The sequence below is a fragment of the Artemia sp. Qi Xiang Cuo genome, chromosome 21, assembly GCF_049724085.1.
Source record: "Artemia sp. Qi Xiang Cuo chromosome 21, ASM4972408v1, whole genome shotgun sequence".
Classification (NCBI taxonomy): Eukaryota; Metazoa; Arthropoda; class Branchiopoda; order Anostraca; family Artemiidae; genus Artemia; species Artemia sp. Qi Xiang Cuo.
The window spans coordinates 29668464-29689129 of NC_142814.1; the positions used below are offsets into that span (position 1 = coordinate 29668464).

Sequence of the window (20666 nt, forward strand, 5' to 3'; positions counted from 1 at the left end):
TGTTCAGGTCATAAGTGACTGCCTTGCTTCTAGAATTGAATTAGACAGTCCCAATTGTCAGACGATTGAACTTTCCCTTATGGATGACTCTCTTTATCTTAAATTTCAACTTTACGTTGTAGTTCATTTTAAAGTACTTTCTTTTCTGTAATAACAAGTAAAACTGTATGGTATGTCAAACATTTTTAGAGTTTTCTATGTATTTCTGTTTTATAAAAAGAATTGTTTCTTTTTCTTGATAACAATAACAATTATGTGGGTTTTACGCTATTTATTATTAATAAGGTATCAAAGACGGTAACAGTGAGTCTGACTTTTTAGTTGGTTAAGTGAAAACTTGCTGCTCAACCATGTGTATCTTAAAAAATTTGTAAAAATCGGGATTGTAATATCTAATGACGAAGAATTCCATATGGAGTCATGCAGTTTTTGGGTGAAAGCGGATACAAAATTATAAAAAAAAAGGTCAAAAAATAAGCTAATGTCGGAAGTAGTGCTGGACATGGTTTCTTTAGAGTACCTGTTTTACGGTGCGTTTGATTGAATTAAGAAGGAGCAAGGAGGAACTCTTGTGGAGTAAGATCACTGTCGAAGTTTTTTTCTGATACGACGCATTGTACTAGTAATCAATGTAGTAGGAATAAGAATGGAAGATTAAAAGACTGTGGAGTCGAATGGTTTAAGTAATAACCCAAGACTTAAGTAACCTTTGCTGAATAGAACTCCTTTTTTGGTGAAATAAGATTAAAGTAATCTAAAGTATCATACTTTACATTTGTTTTCATTAAAACAAAAACTCGTTCATTCTCGTCATAAGAGGTCGTATTTTAAAAGGTTTCTTCAAATATGAAGTATTAGGCCTGTTTTTTCATCCGTCCATGTGCTAAAGTCTTACACCTTTTGTCAGAAATCGCTAAAAAGTGAAATCTTTGAACAAAGATCTTACATCTTTGGTCGTTTTTGTACAAATGTCTGTCATCATTAGGCTCTGATCAGTAGCCTAAGAACAATGATGAGTAGATCATCGATGTCCTCTCACCATTGTTCTATATGTCAGAACAGTGGCGTTCTTAACATTTTTTGCTAACATCAGTGAGCTGTAAGATCTTAGAACAAAGATGAGTTAAAAAACAATAATCTTTGCAGAAAGATGCAAGATCTTAGTGCTAAAAAACGGGCCTTTTATAGTAGTCTGTTGCGAAATTCTAGTACCCGCAAGAACAAGAACAACCCACTCAAGTCGATACTTTTTTTTGTAGGTTATGATTAAGCTCCCAAACAATTTATCCTCGGGATTTTTTTTTCTTGATGAAGGTCTATATTTTCCTGAGAATTTAATTGCAAGATGCTTTTGTAGGTATTTCTGGACCAAGAGGGAAAAAGGGACAAGCCGGTATTCCAGGCACACCAGGAATCCCTGGAATTAGTACATGGACTGTTAACGGAACTGAAGTGGGTAAAATCCTTATCCCTCCGAGCATTGCAGGTAAGATTTGACAAATGCCAATTTCAGTATGACTAAGACTACTTAAGGAAAAAAAAAAAATCAGATTCTTAAAATGTCAGTATGTTAATCCATTCATTGTATTTAATTTTACTAATAGTTGCAACAGCCTCGAAATGCTAAATATTATTTATGGCTATCCTGGATACCCTTTAAATGTTTTTTTCATTTTCCGCTTTGCTAATAATAATTGCGGCAATTATAATTAGCTTATCGTAAACTTATTAATCCATTACAAAGTTTTATATGAAAAGAGACTTAATCAGTTTCTAAGAAAACGATCTCTTAAAAGGAATAATCTAACAGTTCATGATAACGAACTGTAAGAAGGAGCGACCCGGCTCAATAGTAACCGAAACTCTAAAAAACGGAATTTTGATACCAATAGATACATGAAAAGAATCAGATTGTAATGCTGATTTCAAATATATAAGTTTCATCAACTTTAGTCCTACCCGTCAAAAGTTACGCGCCTGAGAAAATTTGCCTGATTTTCGAAAAAAGGGGGAAACACCCTCTAAAAGATATACACTCCTAATAGAGATCACACCGATATGTTAAGCATATCAAAGTACCCTACTTTTGAGGTTTGCAATCTCTATCTGCAAAACCGTGGAATTTCGTATTTTTTGCCATAATAAATATCACTGATTCGTGTCTATTTTTTTTTTTTTTTTTTTTTTTTTCAGGGGTGATCGTATCGACCCAGTGGTCTTAGAATATCATGGGAGAGCTCATTCGAACGGAAATTAAAAGTTATAGCTCCATTTTTAAGTGACCAAAGAAAATGGAGGGCAGCTAGGCCCCCTTCCACGCTCTTATTTTTCCCAAAGTCACCCGATCAAAATTTTGAGATAGCAATTTTGTTCAGTATGGTTGAAAATATAATAACTATGTCCTTTAGGATGACTTAATACCCCAAAATCCCCGGGGGTAGGGCTGAAAGTTATGAACTTTACCCAATGTTTACATATAGCATTGGTTATTGGGAAGTATAGGCTACAGACGTTTTCAGGGGGGATTTTTCTGGTGGTAGAGGGGGGGCGGATGGCTATTTGGGAGGATCTTTTCATGGGGAAGGGACATTGCTATGAAGGAGGCGCTGGATTTTTCAGCATTATTTAAAAAAACGATCAGAAATTAAATTTAAAAAAACAAGTTTTTAACTGAAAGTAAGGAGCAGCATCAAAACTTAAAACGAACAGAAATTATTACGTATATGATTGAGTTCGCCCCCTAGTCAATGCCTAACTCTTTAACCCAAAGATTTTTTAGTACTTTCATATTAGCTATTTATTCTAATTAACGGCCTTTGTGATTAAGGCCTTTGAGTATTAAAAATATATAAATATAGAAGTTCATTACGTAAGTTAGTTCGTAAGTTACGTATATTTATTACTAATAAAAACATTCATAAATAAAATTAAGAAACTTTCGAGAAAGCCATTTAACTAAATAAAAGTAAAATTATTATGCAAATGTTTTTTTAATTATTCATGTACGGTGAGCCAAAATCATAACCTGTATTAATTCAAAAACGTTCAAAAATTAAATAAAAACAACAAGTTTTTATAACTGAAGTTTTCCCCTCCTCAACGCCTCGCTCTTTACGCTAAAGTTTGACTCTTTCTCACAACTCTATTTTTTTAAACAATAAAAACAAGTTTAGCATAAAGAGCGAGGCGTTGAGGAGGGGACAGCCCCTTTCATATACGGAATAATTTCTGCTCGTTTTAAGTTTTAATGTCGCTCCTTACGGTCAGTTAAAAAAAATGTTTTTTTTTAATTTAATAACACAAAGAGCAAACTACTTTTGCATGTTTTTAACGAATCCCAAACGAAGGAATCCTGTTAGATGAAATGGTAGTCCCGTCAGTAGTCGAGCACAAGCTTTTTATATATTGATATAATAAAATTTGTATGCATTTTAATCGTTTTCCCCAATAAGTGGGTAAGCCTTAATGACCTGAAATCTTATGAATAAAAGATCTAAAACCGAACTGGCCAGCCATGACAGAAAACACAAAACAATATAAATATAAATACGACAAACAGATCTATGGTTATTTAATGAAAACGAAGAAAAAAAAAACGAATATTTCGCCCTTATCTAACAAGGCGTCTTCAGCGTAGAGAAAAAAAATAAACTAAAACTAAAAAATATACATAAAAAACATAATTTGTTACATAATTTGTTAAGTAATTGCATACTGTATTTTTAGATTAGGCTATTTTAATTTTATGTATATTTTTTAGTTTTAGTTTATTTTTTTTCTCTACGCTGAAGACGCCTTGTTAGATACGGGCGAAATATTTTTTTTTTCTTCGTTTTCATTTACTAGCCATAGATCTGTTTGTCGTATTTATATTTATATTTTTTTGTGTTTTTCTGAAATCTTATGGCTTTGTTGTTGTTGTTTTGGGAATCTTATGTGTTTAACGAAGCATTCAGTAATTGCCAGTGACATTCATAATATGCCCTTATTTTGCATTTATAAGAATTTGGAGAGTCTTAAATTTGTGCTTAATACATTCATAAGGATTTAGCTATAACAAGGATTGGGAGTAGAATTGAGGAGTTTTCAAGAGAGTTGATTAGACCGATGGGTTTTCTAAGGTCTAGGAATAAGGAATTGATAAAATAAAAGTGTTATCTATTGTTATAGCTTATTAACTGAAATTGTGTTTGGAAATTACACGGCTTGGTATTGTGTTTTCTTATTCATTCCAGTACTAATTCGAACAACGTTTCCCCCAAAAAAAGAAATTCCAAAAAAAAAGAAATCCAAAAAAAAGAAAACGGGGAATTTCAACCAAATGAGTAGAATTAAAGTCATAAGAAATGCAAACTAAAAACTCACAAATATTACTGTGAATGAATAAGGTAAACCTTTAACGAAAAGAAATTACTAAGAAGGGATAAATGAAACCCAAAACAAAAGTAATCAATATGAACAGTCACATCAAACGTGGAGGTTACAGATTCTTCTTTGGATTTATAGATAAACGCTAAAAAACAAATTGCAATCAGTAATGAGGTCAAACTAAAGACGAACAGAAATCACCAACAATAAGAGTAGAGCTGCCGTCTTCTTAAACCCTCTGAAAGCTTGAGTTGCATTTGCGCTTTACAAAATATATGTTATAGATATACTTGGTTTTGAGTTAGGCTAAAGTATTTATCTAAAGTATTAAAGGCTAAAGTATTAATGAAATAAAATTAAAATAGGATGAATATATAATAGTTTATAAACAAATTTAGGCTATATATTTGCACATTAGGGGTGGGGGGGGGGGGGGGTAAAGCATTGCATAAATTAAGTACTTAACCTAACCTAGGTACCTCCCCCCCTAAACCCCAAAAAACAACAGTTTAAATATCGTATACGCAATGAAAACCACGCTATCATTGTATTACTCTATAGCGGTTAACCCGTCAAAACGGGCTTTTGACTGGTTTCCTTGTAAAGGCCCTTACAGTGCCTAAGTACCCAAATTTGTTTATAAACTATAATATATTCATCCTATTTTATTTTATTTCATTAGCATTAACCAAACTTGACTTTTTAGAAAGGCCCATATAATGCCGAAGTACCAAAATATCACATCTTACGCGTATAGTTCAGAAAACCTTACGTGGCTAATAAATTAAAAATATTTATGAGATCACTCGAAGAAGAAAGTATATGTTGTAAGGAATTGAACTATTTTCAGATCTTACGCCCTCCCCCAAAATGCGTGAAAATTCGTATAAGAACAATTCCTGGCTATGATTTGACTAAAAAGGCTTAAGTAAGAATTGTTTTTTAGTTTAGTCCTCCTCCCTCCAAAACCAAATATTATAAAGGACCTCAATCATGACCATTAAAAATAATAATCAAACGACTCGTATTTATGAATGTCTAAATTGACTATATAAATTATTTAATTCATTCTTTAATTCAATTTATAGAATTGTAGAGCTTCTGGCTCTACTGAAAACCTGAGCTGAATCGTTACCTGCTATGAATAGTCATGCCAAAATATGATGAAAATATAATACTTTAGTAACAAAATTATGGAAATTACCACCCAGAGTGTATTATATTAAATACCTAACCTAATCGACCCTATATATTAAATATTTAATTAAAATATACCTACATAGTAGTTTATCTCACTCAGGCTAAGTTAATTATCTCCGAGTGCACATAGATAAACCGGTTTTATAACAGATCAAGAACAACAAGCATTCAAATTCAGAACATTAAAATGCACAATCATTCAAATTCAGATTCAGGTTATACTGCAATTTTCAAAGCAATTCGATGTACGTATTATGTAGATGGCCGTTTTTACGTTCCGTCGGTTTGTCTTTTATCGGATGTAGCACCTGAGCAAAAGTCAATTGTTTTCTTCTTCTTTTTTTTTTCTTTTTTTTCGATTTAGAAACCGCTTTTGAAACTGCTGGATTTACTTTCGCTTACGAGGAATTTCATTTGGAAATAAAGCAGGAAATAGTCTATTGTTGCAATGCTGTTGAAACTCTTTAGAGATGAACTCTTTTGTGTAAAGTCCTTTCAAGTCGGCCAAATTTCTAAAGAAAAAACAGATCTTGCTATAGTCCCTCTAACTCTAAAAGATTACTTTATAAAATCTGTTCGGTGGAATTTTGGGGTGAGTTCTGATCCCTTATGGAGAAAGCATTCAGTTCAGACGAACTTAGCGCAATAGGATAAGCATTTTGAAATATTTACAATCGATTTTTAAAATCAACCGTATTTTGAAAAAGAAAATAAATCTTGTGGTAATTGACAAACTCTAGACGATTACTTCATAATAAGTAGTTGAATTTAAATAGTTTAAAATGAAATCTTGGGCATGACTGCTGTTTTGAACGAAGCTCGCTAACTTTCAGCTAAACTTTCAAATCAAGAATAATGTTTATTTCAGAGCGATAATGGAAATGAAAAGAAGATGGGGCCATTCTTGGCTTTAAAGATTTGTGCTTCATGAGCTAGATTGGTCTGCTAGGGTTAGAAGGAAATGGGGTAAATATCTCTACACGGTTATGGCTATTTCGGCTATTTTGGCATTATTGTTAGTTTATTCTGCAATCAGCTTACGCTGGGTAAACCCGAAACTTCTTGAATTTTACATTTTTGACATCAAGATTCATTTGCTATATACATTTTTATCAATCTTTCTTTGACATTTCGAGTTTCTAGGATAGATTTTTACTCACGTTCATAGTTCATAATCACGTTCACGTTCTTGGTTCAATGATTTGACAATCATCAGTTTTCTACTAACGGTGCTTATTCTGGAGTCCAGAACTTATTAAAACAAGAACCCTTGTCCTGAATTGAAACTAATGACGGTTGTTTTAAATATAAGTTATGTAACAACTTTTCGGAGAGGAAGATTATTAGTGGCAAGTCTCCAGAAAGGTAGTACCATGATTATAGAAACAGGTTAGGGAAATCAAGGACTTAAATTAATATATACGAATGTCAATTGTGTTTCTTTGCCAATTTTGAATCAAGAATATAGGGTTCAGTTCATTGATTCTGGTCTAATTAAATTTTCCACAATACTTGATTTTGTTTTTCAGAGTCTTAGGCTATTTTTGTATTGAAGTCTACTCTCTTTCTCTCTTCACTGCTGGTGCTTGATTTTATTCTACCCTTTTCCCCTCTGCTTATCAAGGTGAGGTGCTCTGGCTTTTACCTCACTGCTTTTATTATGATGCTGCATCCTTAAATTATTCCCAAACTCTTTCTATCTTTCCTCATTTCTCTTATTATATTTTTTTTTTCTCTATCTCCCCTCCTCTTTCTGTTGCCCTCTCCTCTCTCTATCTATTTCTCTTTCCCTCATACCGTTCATAATCTTTGTCATTTCTTCATTCTAGTTGAATCTAACAGTTTATTTTGATGACTTGCATGCTACTTAGATGACAAATTTAAAGCTAAAACAACAGTTAAGCATTAAAAGTGTAGATTAAAAATGAAATTTGCAACATCATCAGGGTTGCCACCCTAACCTGGAAGAATTTACTAAATCGGAGAGGAAAAATTTACTAGATCGTATCTGTTTTTACTAAATGCTCAAAAAAAAATTTTTGCGCGTGCGGCTACGCCGCAAGCGCACCATCAAGCATCGATTTTTACTATAGGAGGATAATCAATACGATTTTCACAATCTTTTTTCTTCTTTTTTTTTCTCTTTTCCTCTTTTCTTTCTACTTGTTACATTTCTACTTACTTTTAACTTCTCTCAGCAGGCTCCTTTCTCCTCAATAAAGAATTCTAAACTGAGGAGATTCACCTAATCACCTTGAGTGGTTGGCTTTTGTTTTGATTCCAATAGATTCCCAATCATCACTAATCCAAGTGTCATTATAGCTTCATTTTTAGTTGGTAAGATTTGATACACAGAAAGCTGATTTTGTCGACCTTTAGACGCCGGAAGTGAAGTGTCTGTTTATGAAAATAGGTGACTGCTTGGCTGCCTCTGAGACAGACAAGCAAAATTGTAAATTGTAAAACAGAGAAGCAAAAATTGTAAATTGTCATATGTATGCGACAATTTTTTTCCCTGAATTCAAGGAAAATAAAAAAAAAGTTTTGTTTACTATAAATCATGACTTTTTACTAGTTTTTACTAGATTTCGGGCAATTTACTAGATCCTCTAAATTTACTAGATTTTTGTTTTTACTAGATCTAGTAAAATCCTACTGACGGTGGCAACCCTGAACATGATTGTAAATGAAAATAGACATTGCACAATCAACAAGTGAGTTTCACGGTTCAACCGTGAAAGAAAAGTCTCTCGAGATTGGAGCATAATGTGCATGCTAGTGCTTTGTATCAAATGATCATTCTCTCATTAAACTTAAAGAGCTTGAAAATTCAATCTACACCTAAGTAGTTCAAGTTAGACTAACTTCAAACCTAAGTTTCTAATGCCAAGGCTCTGATAAACGTTATGGCATCTGTGACACAAGGGTCATAGTTGTATAACAACACATGTAACTCTTATTATTGGATACAACTTAAAACTTCTAAGGGTACAACGAAAGCCCTAGTAGTTAATCTGTAACAAATTTGGTCAAGATGAAATAAGCCAGTCCTATATGACTAAAGCAATATTGTAACTTCCCTCGCAAAGGCACCGATCAGGTACATGAAACAATTACCATAACTGCATCTGTTTAGAACACTTCATTGAATGAATTTCACCAGTTCACCTAGTTCATAAGTTGAGGAGAAAAATCTTAGAACCCTTATTTCCCTCCCCAAGAGGAATAAGCGTGAACCTAGCTCTAAAGCCTTTAAAGGAAAGGGACGATTAAAACCTAAAACGGGCAGACATCAAGTCATACATATGAAAAAATTAAAATGAACAGAAATTGCCAGCAGTCAATAACTGAAACAAAGAAAAACGAAATCAAAATGATCGAATCTAGTCAAACTATAAAAAACAGTTATTATTACGGATGAGTAAATGAAACACAAACCGAACAAAGATCAAAGCGAACTATTTAGTCAAACTTAAAACGAACAAATATTACAACAAGTAAGGGTAGTCTAACGTTGCTTCAAATCCTATAAAGAATAAGAAAAAAAGTCTTTTTCAATTGAAAGTAAGGAGGAACATTAAGACTAAAAGAACAGAAATTATTACGATGGAGGGGGTCGTCCCCTCGTCAATACCTTGCTCTTTATGCTAAAGTTCAAATTTTGTCCCAATTCCCTTCCCCCACGAAAAATTCCTCCATGGAAAGATTCTCCCCTGTAACCCCGACCCCCCCCCCTGAATCCTAACCAGAAAAATTTCTCTTGAAAAACGTCTGTGTACTTCCCAATAACCAATACTATATGTAAACAATGGGTAAAGATAGTGGCTTGCATCCCTTACCCGGGGGCTGTGGGGGTCTAATCATCCTCAAAGACATAGTTATTAGATTTTTCGACTATGCCGAAAAAAAATGGTTGTCTCAAAACTTTGATCGGGTGACTTTGGGGAAAAAATGAGCGCGGGGGGGGGGCTAGGTGCCCTCCAATACTTTTGGTCACTTAAAAAGGGGACTAGAACTTCTGATTTCTGATCATATGAGCCCTCTTCCGATCTCCTAGGATCACTGGTTCGATATGATCACCCCTGGGGGAAAAAAAAATCAACACGCATCCGTGATCTTTCTTCTGGCAAAAAATGCAAAATTCCATATTTTTGTACATATGAGCTTGAAACCTCTAAAGTATGGTTCTCTGATATGCCAAATCTGATGGAGTAATTTTCATTAAGATCACTTGATCTTTTGGGGGATGTTTCCCCTCTTTTTCAAAAACTAGGCAGATTTTCTCAGGCTCGTTACTTTTAATGGGTACCATTAAATTTGATAAATTTTACATATTTTGAATAAGCATCAAAATTCGATTCTTTTTATATATCTTTTGTTATCAAGACTCTGCTTCTCAGAGTTTCTGTTACTATTAGCCGCATCACTCATTACTTACAATTCGTTACCACAAACAGTTTGAAAGAATGTCGATTGCACTTTTCTGAATATGAAATATATTTTAAATACTTTTTTATTTTTTATTTTTGGCATTGGACACTTTTAAATATCGTAACTTTTAGGAATTCATTTTTTTAGATGTATCACTATATTTTAAACAAATAGCCTAATCTACTTCGGATATTCTTTAGTCTACTGCTATAAGATCAAGTTCATAACTTATTGTTTCTGTAAAGTGGACTAGATAGTAGATGTTAGATACTGTACGTAAATTTTGAAATTGCTTAAGTGTTGAATATAAGTGCAAGCCTCTGCTAAGCTTGGTCTCCCGGTATTATTCATGATACGAATAATCGTATTTGGACGTTTCTTTTTTATTTGTTCATGGAGCAAGTTAGCTTCCATGCGAAATCCAAGATACGAAGTCGAGGAGGCCAGTATTGAAAATTAACAGGAAAACAAGATAGATAGATAGAAAGAGAGAGAGAGAGAGAGAGAGAGAGAGAGAGAGAGAGAGAGAGAAAGAGAAAGAGAGAGAGAGAGAGAGAGAGAGAGATTAAGGGATTAATGTAAAGAGGAAAACATAAAAGGAAGGAGAGATTGAAAGAAAGTAAGAAGAAAACTGTTGGCTCATAACCCTTTGTTCTTGATAAAATTGGAGGAAATTATTGTTTAATTTAGTTGTAGTGGTCTAAAGATAGCATGTTTTGGAGAGTGATAAGGGCTTTCCTAATTTTTGGAATTTAGATCATAGGCCATAGTATCAATTATGATTCAACTAATCGATTAGGCTCACAGTTAACACCCAAGGAAAACTGTTCCTCAGGCTACAATAGTTTTTAAGGGTATTTTTACTATTTTGCTACCAAAATTTTATCAAAATTTTTCTAATAAAAGTTGGTTTTAATTTATTTTGAATTTATTTTGTATTTTGTGGTAAAAAAAAAAATGTAATGTTTAATTTTAAACCAATTCTTTATATAGGAGCAGAAAAAAATAAGTCAAGGCCTATAATAATACAAGAAGGAGACAATTTAAGACTACGATGTGCTACAAGTGGGTCTCCTCACCCAGAGGTTGCATGGACAAAAACAGATGGCAGTTTAATACCAATGGGATCGTGGCAAAGTAAGCACTCAACTTAGATATGTTAACTGTTAAGTGGAATGTCTTCTTCTGACTTGAAAAAAAAATAATTGAGAAAAATAAGGTGCAGTTTTATTCTTAGAAATTTTCTTCCATCATGTTTCAGAAATATGATTTTGTAGAAAAAAAGCATAAAAAATGGTATATGTTAAATGGGAGCATTCATATAACAATATTTGGTAAATTTTCGGTTTTCCCTACTGATTTGCCAGCTAAAAGATGGACATATCAATCAATGTGGCTTTTTGCACTTTTTCCAAATATACCAATTTTTACATTTACAAATAGTCCCTTCTCCCATCGTTGTGTGGGTTTGCATTATTGTCTGTGTTTGTTTCTCGTCGACAGTTATCTCAGAATGCCAAATGAAGCCAAAAGAATGCCAAAAGAAAAAACGATATAAATCAAGCAAAGATTTGTTTATAACATAGGACTATATCTAGCCCCATTAGAAGATGGACTGGGACAGGTTTGAGAAAGCATTGATTAGTATAGTTTTAAACAGTTTTAAAAGGTGCATCAGGTGGTACATTCGCCTTTTAGCTGACGAATTAATGATGAAAATCAAAAATTTCCCTAATAGTTTAGGTATTGAGTTTTGGGATCACCAAAACAGCTCCAAAGACATTTGGGGCCCCTATTTCCGTTCATCATTTAGATCCGTCATGTGTTTTAAATCCATTACAACTAGCATCATAACTGTCACAAAAAGATTATAGACAAACACTTTAATTACTTTTAAAGTGTGAACGCTTGAAATATTTATTTTGGGGAACTTTTGGTGGCTTTGCGAAAAAGCAGGGATTAAAATAATTTTATCGGAAGTTAAAGCCCTTTCCAAGATGGTTACGGGGCATCTGAACAATTTAAGATGGTAAGAATATATCGCATGATGCTTCTCTGTAAAAAATTAAGTAAGCTTGCATATAATACTTGATTCATATATAATATCTCAGTCAAAACTCGAAAAGATTTCAACTTTAGCTAAACTGCGCCTTGTTCAACCCGTTGTTAAGTTTCAAATGCCTGTTACTCTTGAACGAAGCGTTTTTTTTTTTTGTTTTTTTTCGAAAATCAATTTTGGGCAGAATTTTCTGTGTAAGGTTGCAAAAACTATTTTAAAGCCGTACTATTTTGTACATGGCAATTCTGAGATGCCCTGACGCTACTTAGAAATAGGAACTGGTACCGTAATTTTTTTTTTATCGTGTTCCCATGGTTAATGTACATTCAATTTTAGAAAATTAAATTTTTTTAACTAAAAAAAATGCCAATTTATTCTAATATCATCATTAAAGGGGTCACTTTTTCTTATTTCTCCAACATTGACAACTGATCCCTAAACCGTTTTCTAGGAGGGAAAAGGATTATTTCTTCCTAACATTAATGGTCATAGACGATAGTCACCTCCCCTTTTAGGTAATAATCTTTTTTATCAAGGTGATAAAAGGCTGGAGGCAGAATTAGGTCCATTGGTGGTATGCAAAAGAAGATTTATGAAACTGTCTTTGAGAATATGCCTAAGATGTAGATAATTTCGGAGACCACACTGCCTTTCCATGACGATAAAATAAAAGTTCAAAATAGGGATAAAATCCTTTTTAATAGACAGTGTACGTCATCAGTTGTAAAACTCGGTTGTACCAGTGATGAAGGTCACTGTATATGTAACCGAAATATCTGGTATTTTTTGTGAATTTTCTATACACTGTCTATTAAAAAGGATTTTATCCCTATTTTGAACTTTTATTTTAATGCCTAAGATACTCTTCGTAGGAAATTTTCGCACTGGCCTCAGGGGTTTTGCATGTTTATTTACTTTGGGCCGACTTTTGGGGCTTGAAGAAAGTGGCAGGTCACAAGTTCCTCCCAATCCTCTAGTAAGGGAAAGGATTTCATTTTCAGTAACAGCAAAGTGCTATCCATTTCTGTAAACTAAAAGGTTACTTTGGATGAATTTTAGAGCACAATTGAACCTGGGGTCCCAATTGGGGGGGGGGTAATTTTTTCCCACTAGGTTTTGAAAATTACCTTTCCTTACACTTCAATTTAAAATAACTAAAATATATGCATTGCCCCCGTATTTTCAAAAATACCCTTTTTTCATCTTTCTATTAGAAATAGGTACAAATTCTTGCCCCTCCCCCTAAATATCTTATGAGTTGAAACCACATAATCGAACTTGATGAATTTATTAGAGAAGAATTATTTCAGCTTTTTAGATGCAACATTGATACACTTTTTACTAATATTCTCCTAGGGGGCCACTATTCTTATACCGCAGGGGTTGGTGCTATTCAATTCATCTTAATATGCCCTTGTTCCATTATGAAAAGGCTTCCTTCCAAAGCAGCACAAACGAAAATAAAACAGCTAGTTTTCAGAATAAACTTATTCTGAAAGACAAAAGGGAGAAGAATGGAGATATCAAAAATAAGAAACACTGACGTAAAAACCTGTATTAAAAATGATATATGTGAAGGTTTCTGAGCGGGAAAAGTTTGCAACAATAAGGATTTGGTATGTTTATTTAAGTAATTTTTCAAAAAATCAAAACTCAACACTTAACTCATACATCTATATTAATAAATATGAACATAAAGTATTCTCCGTTGACGGGCACATCTCAAATGCTAATTCATGTATGGTACTACTCCATTTGTCTGTCCAAAACAAAAACTCTATTGTTGAAGATCCGCATCAGTTATTAGCATCCACATCCGCATCAGTTATATTCCTTTAAAATATTCCGGGGTAAAAATTATTGCTGCTATCAAACATATAGTAATAGAACTACTTTCTAAGCACAATAAACCACTTTTTAATGCTAAGCATGGAAAGTTATTGGCCACAATTTTTCTTATTTGCTTCGTTTAACATCTTTCAAAATAATTTCCATGCGATCCATTCAAAGTCCAGGTGGTTTTTATTCTGTCGGTCTATCTTCATCCATTTCGTTTTATTATTGTTGTCTAAAAAGAAGTTTCGATCTCTTTTTACGAAAATATACTTGCGGTCATCCATTTAAGTTAAGCGATCCAATGTTCGCAATGTTGTTATCCATAATCCAGTTAATCACAATCCTATTGAAAGTCGAAAATACAAATTGAATGGTTTCCTAGCGCAGTATCAAAGACAAAACGGTTTAATGTTGTTTTTTTCTTTGGATTAATTAAAAAAACATTTTCCACAAAATAAGTTTTTCAAAGAAAAGTAAAGAGTTCCATTAAACAAAAAATTAGCAAAAATAAAATCAAATAATCTACGAAGCATGAAACTACCACAAATCAGCATCGATAAATAAATGAAACACAAAACGAACAGAAATTTTAATAAATAACCGATTCAAACTCAAAACGAGCAGAAATTAACATAAGTTGGGCTCAAAACCCCTATGCCTTCCCAAGGCCAGAACATAATTTGCACTTTACTGAAAAAAGTATAAATGTTTTTACTTTCATAACTTTAATACATCAAATATTATTAACATTTTGATTGCTAAATATCAGTATATGTATATTAAACTGACAATGCATATTCATTTGTATTTTTTTCAGTAAAGTGCAAATTAGGTTCTGGCCTTGGGAAGGCATAGGGGTTTTGAGCCCTACTTATGTTAAGTTCTGCTCGTTTTGAGTTTGATTCCGTTAATTATTGTACTCTCTGTTCGTTTTTGATTTTATGTATTTACCGGTGCTGATTTGTGCTAGTTCCGCGCTTCGTAGATTTTCTTATATAATTTTTGCTAATTTTTGATTTAATCTAGTTTTTTAATTTTCTTTGAAAAAAATATTTTTGGGAAAAAGTTTTTTAAATTAATTTCTGTTCATTTTATATTGACATAGTCTTTTATGAGAAAAAAAAATAATACTTTAAATCTTTTCGTTTTTTAAGAATTTATAGTTTGGCCTGCTATTTGTATGCTGGTGAAAACTTTTCAGCCAATTTTAACAACATACAGCCTCTTAAAAATCTGGACACAAATAGTAGTGTTTAATTTAGTTTCATACCTCCTCTAGTTGACATGAAATGGAAAACTTCATACCATTTGCAAAAAAATCTGTTTACTTTCTTTGATAGCTTGGATAAACTTAAGCTATTTCGATTTGGTTAAATTTTAAGAGCAGAAGCAGCCCCGAAAGTTTGAACATAATACCCTCAGTCGTTCTTGGGATACTGCTGAAATGCCTTATTGAAAATTAGCATTAGCACAGTACATTTTAATTTAATCTTATGGCAACATTTAGTTTTTATAAATAAAGTCAAATGGGAGGTTGGGCGTGGGAAGGGAATTTTCCCTCCAATCACTTTCGACTATTAAAAAGGGCACCAGCCTTTCTATTTTCAATTGAATGAGCCCTTATCGAAGTTCCTACGACAACTCCTTCGATACAAAGTGCCCTGGTCTAAACAACAACAACAACAAAAAAATACTACATTATACCCATATCGATCTTTACTATAATTACTTAAAAAAAAACGTTTTCCACAAAATAAGTTTTTCAAAGAAAAGTAAAGAACTCCATTAAAGAAAAAATGAGCAAAAATAAAATCAAATAATCTACCAAGCGTGAAACTACCACAAATCAGCATCGATAAATAAATGAAACCCAAAACGAACAGAAATTTTAATAAATAACAGAGTCAAACTCAAAACGAGCAGAAATTAACATAAGTTGGGCTCAAAACCCCTATGCCTTCCCAAGGCCAGAACATAATTTGCACTTTACTGAAATAAGTATAAATGTTTTTACTTTTATAACTTTAATAAATCAAATAATTTTAACATTTTGATTACTAAATATCAGTATATGTATATTAAACTGACAATGCACATTCATTTGTATTTTTTCAGTAAAGTGCAAATTTTGTTCTGGCCTTGGGAAGGCATAGGGATTTTGCGCCCAACTTATGTTAATTTCTGCTCGTTTTGAGTTGACTCGATTATTTATTGTAATTTCTGCGCTTGGTAGATTATTTAATTTTATTTTTGCTCATTTTTTGTTTAATGGAGTTCTTTACTTTTGTTTGAAAAACTTATTTTTGTGGAAAAATTATTTTTAGTCAATCTCAGTTCGTTTTATATTGAAGTAGTCTGTTCATCGAAAATGAAAATATCTATTTAAATCTTTTTATTTTTTCAGACTTTATAGTTTGACATGCTATTTTCGTGCTGGAGAAAAAAGTCCAGTAATTTTTAACAACATACACCATTTTAAACCTGTGGACACAAATAGTACTGTTTAAATTAGTTTCAAACTTGCTCGAGTTGGCATTAAATGGAAAACTTGGTACCATTCAACACCAAATATGTTTATTCTCTTTGATAGCTTTGATGCACTTAAACTATATTCATTTTGTTAAATCTTAAGAGCTGAAGTATCCCCGAAAGTTTGAACATAAAACCCCCAGTCGTTTTTTGGATACTGCTGAGATTCCTTACTGGGAATTAACATTATCACAATGCATTTTGATTTAATCTTAAGGCAACATTTAGTTTTTAAACATATTGGGCCAATGGGAGGGTGGGAGTGGAAGGGGCATTAGTCGCCCTCCAATCACTTTCGACTATTAAAAAGGGCATCAACCCTTTCTATTTTCAATCGAATGAGCCACTTTCGAAGTTCCCACGACAACTCCTTCGATACAAGTGCCCTAGTCTAAACAAAAACAACAACAAAAAATATTACTAATCACTTTCGACTGTTAAAAAGGGCACTAGCCTTTGAATTTCCAATCGAATTAGCCTTTTTTTGAAGTATCTATGACAACGCCTTCTATAAAAACCTTATATGCGGCCAGGGCATAACTTAAAACCCTTGCCCTGAGGGTTGTGGGGGAGTGTCCTTCTCAAAAACTTATTTTCTATATGGAAATACACCAGACTCTGTTAAAAAAAATGGTTTTGTCATCTTTTTTTTGGGTTGTTTGTGGATTAAGGATGAACGTGGGAGGGGGATAGGTTCCCATCACATAGTGTCGAATGATAAAAAAGGTCCTTTCCCAATTAATTTCTAATACAATTAGCCACATCTAAAGTTTATACGACAACGATTTATATAAAAACTTCGTATACCACAGAACATAAGTTAAAATCCTTACCCTGATGGTTATTGAGAAGGGTCCTCCTCTAAGTAACATTTTCTGTCTGTAAATCAACTACGCTGAACAAAATGGCTATATCAAAATTTTGATTAGATGTATTTGCGGGAATGATGGGTGTGAGGGAGGGGCTAGTTCCACTCCAATCACTTTCTACTTTTAAGAAGGGAACTAGTCCTTTGAATTTCCAATCGAATGAGCCTGTTTCGAAGTTTCTACGACATCGCGTTCTTATAAATCCTTATATGCCCCCAGGGCATAACTTAAAACCCTTGCCCTGATGGTTGTGGGGAAGTGTCCTCTGGGGGAGTGTCCTCCTACAAAATATATCTTCTATCCGGAAATCAACTAGCCTACGCTGAACAAAATGGCTATCTCAAAATTCTTATTGATGTGTTTGGGGGAATGATGGGCGTGGGGGCATAGTTGCCCTCCAATCACTTTCAACTATTAAAAAGGGCATTAGCCCTTTGAATTCCCAATCGAATGAGCCTGTTTTTAAGTTTCTACGACAAACCCTTCCATAAAAACCTTATACGCCCCCAGGGCATAACTTATAACCTTTGCCCTGGGGGCTGTGGGGGAGTGTCCTCCTCAAAAACATATTTTCTATCTGAAAATCAACTACGCCGAACAAAATGGCTATCTCAAAATTTTGATTGGATGTGTTTGGGGGACTGATGGGCGTGGGGGGGGGCTAGTTGCCCTCCAATCCCTTTCGACAATTACAAAGGGCACTAGCCCTTTGAATTTCCCATCGAATGAGCCTTTTTTGAAGTTTCTAACGCCTTCTATAAAAACCTTATATGTCCCCAGGGCGTAACTTAAAACCCTTGCGCTGAGGGTTGTGGGGGAGTGTCCTCCTCAAAAACATATTTCCTATTTGGAAATCAACTACGCTGAACAAAATGGCTATCTCAAAATTTGGGTTGGATGTGTTTGGTGGAATGATGAGCGGGGGGGGGGGCTAGTTGCCCTCCAATCACTTTCGACTATAAAAAAGGGCACACGCCCTTTGAATTTCGAAACGAATGAGCCTGTTTTGAAGTTTATACGGCAACGCCTTCTATAAAACCTTATATGCCCCAAGGGCATAACTTAAAACCCTTGCCCCGAGGGTTGTATGGGAGTGTCCTCCTCGAAAAGATATTTCCTATCTGGAAATCAGCTACGCTGACAAAAGTCCTATCTCAAAATTTTGATTGGATGTGTTTGGGTGAATGATGGGCGTGGGGAGGGGGGCTAGTTGCCCTCCAATCCCTTTCGACTTTCAAAAAGGGCACTAGCCCTTTGAATTTCCAATTGAATGAGCCTGTTTTGAAGTTTCTTCGACAACGCCTTCTATAAAAACCTTATACGTCCCCAGGGCGTAACTTAAAACCTTTGCCCTGAGGGTTGCAGGGGAGTGTCCTCCTCAAAAAAATATTTTCTATCTTGAAATCTGCTACGCTGAACAAAATGGCTATCTCACAATTTTGATTGGATGTGTTTGGGGGAACGATGGGCGTGGGGGGGGGCTAGTTGCCCTCCAATAACTTTCGACTATTAAAAAGGGAAAACGCCCTTTGAATTTCCCATCGAACGAGTCTGTTTTGAAGTTTATACGGCAACGCCTTCTATAAAAACCTTATTTGCCCCAAGGGCATAACTTAAAACCCTTGCCCCGAGGGTTGTATGGGAGTGTCCTCCTCAAAAAGATATTTTCTATCTGGAAATCAGCTACGATGACAAAAGGCCTATCTCAAAATTTTCATTGGATGTTTTTGGGGAAATGATGGGTGTGGGGGGGGGGGGCTACTTGCCCTCCTATCACTTTCGACTATTAAAAATGGCACTATCCCTTTGAATTTCCAATCGAATCAGCCTTTCTTGAAGTTGCTACGACAAGGCCTTCTATAAAAAGCCTTACATGCCCCCAGGGCATAACTTAAAACCCTTGCCCTGAGGGTTGTGGGGGAGTGTCCTCCTCAAAAACATATTTTCTATCTGGAAATCAGTTACGCTGAACAAAATGGCTACCTCATAATTTTGATTGGATGTGTTTGGGGGAATGATGGGCGTGGGGGGGGGGCGCGAGTTGCCCTCAAATCACTTTCAACTGTTAAAAAGGGCAATAGCCCTTTGAATTTCGAATCGAATGAGCCTGTTTTGAAGTTTCTACGACAACGCCTTCTATAAAACCTTATATGCCCCCAGGGCATAGCTGAAAACTTTTTCCCTGAGGGTTGTGGGGGAGTGTCCTCCTCAAAAACACATTTTCTACCTGCAAATCAACTACGCTGAACAAAATGGCTATCTCAAAATTTCGATTTGATGTGTTTGGGGGAATGATTGGCATGAGGGGGGGGGGGGCTAGTTGCCCTCCAATCACTTTCGACTATTAAAAAGGGCACTAGAACACTCTATTTCTAATCGAATGAGCCCCTTTTGAAGTCTCTACGACGAACTCTTCTACATGAAGTGCCCTGCTTTAAAGAAAAGAAAATAATAAACTGTACATTGTCAACATTGATCTTATGTGCCCTCAGGGCATAACTTAAAACCTTTTCCCTGAATGTTGTGGGGGAGTGTCCTCCCCAAAGAGATATTTTCTATCTGGAAATCAACTACGCTGAACAAAATGGCTATCTCAAAATTTTGATTGGATGTGTTTGGGGGAATGATGGGCGTGGGGGGGGGGCTAGTTGCCCTCTAATCCCTTTTGACTATTAAAAAGGGCACTAGCCACTCCAATTTCTAAGCGAATGAGCCCTTTTCGAAGTTTTTACGACAACTCCTTCGATACTAAGTGCCCGGGTATGGAGAGAAAAAAAACACATTGTGCCCACATCGTTCTTTACTTAGGCAGCGCTAGCGCGCTGCCTATGAAGATGTCAAGCCTTCCAGTCACCTTCGACTATTAAAAAGGGCGCTAGGCCTTTCAATTTCCAATCGAATGAGCCCTTTTTGAGTTTCTACGATAACACTTTCTATAAACACCTTATATGCCCCCAGGGCATAAATTACAACCTTTACCCTAAGGGCTGTGAAGGTGGTTTTCATCCTAAAAGGCTTAATTACCAGAACTTCCAACTACGTTAATCAAAATGACTATCTAAAAATTGTGATTGGATGGGTCTGGGAAAATGGTAGTTATAAGAGGGGCGTTAGTCTTTCTCCAATCACTTTCAATTATTAAAAAAGGCCCTTTCAATTTCCAATCGAATGAGCCTTTTGAAATTTCAATGACAATACTTTCAAGAAAAACCGTATATACCCTCAGGGGATAATTTACAAGACTCGTCCTTAGGGCTGGGGAGGGGGTTGTCATCCTCAAAGACCTAATTTCCAGAACTTTTAACCACCTTGAACAAAATGGCTATATGAAAATGTTGATTCGATGTGTATGGGGGAATGTTGGGCGTGAGACT

General features: G+C 34.7%; 1 protein-coding gene across 1 annotated transcript in view; it reads left to right on the forward strand.

The window, feature by feature from the left end:
* The window catches only part of LOC148939429 (uncharacterized), a 369107-nt gene that overhangs the window by 171323 nt on the left and 177118 nt on the right, over positions 1 to 20666 (forward strand). Inside the window, exons 6-7 of the mRNA XM_089106873.1 lie at positions 1358 to 1486; positions 10993 to 11136. Coding sequence (XP_088962999.1) covers positions 1358 to 1486; positions 10993 to 11136 — 273 coding nt within the window. The remainder of the gene's footprint in view (positions 1 to 1357; positions 1487 to 10992; positions 11137 to 20666) is intronic.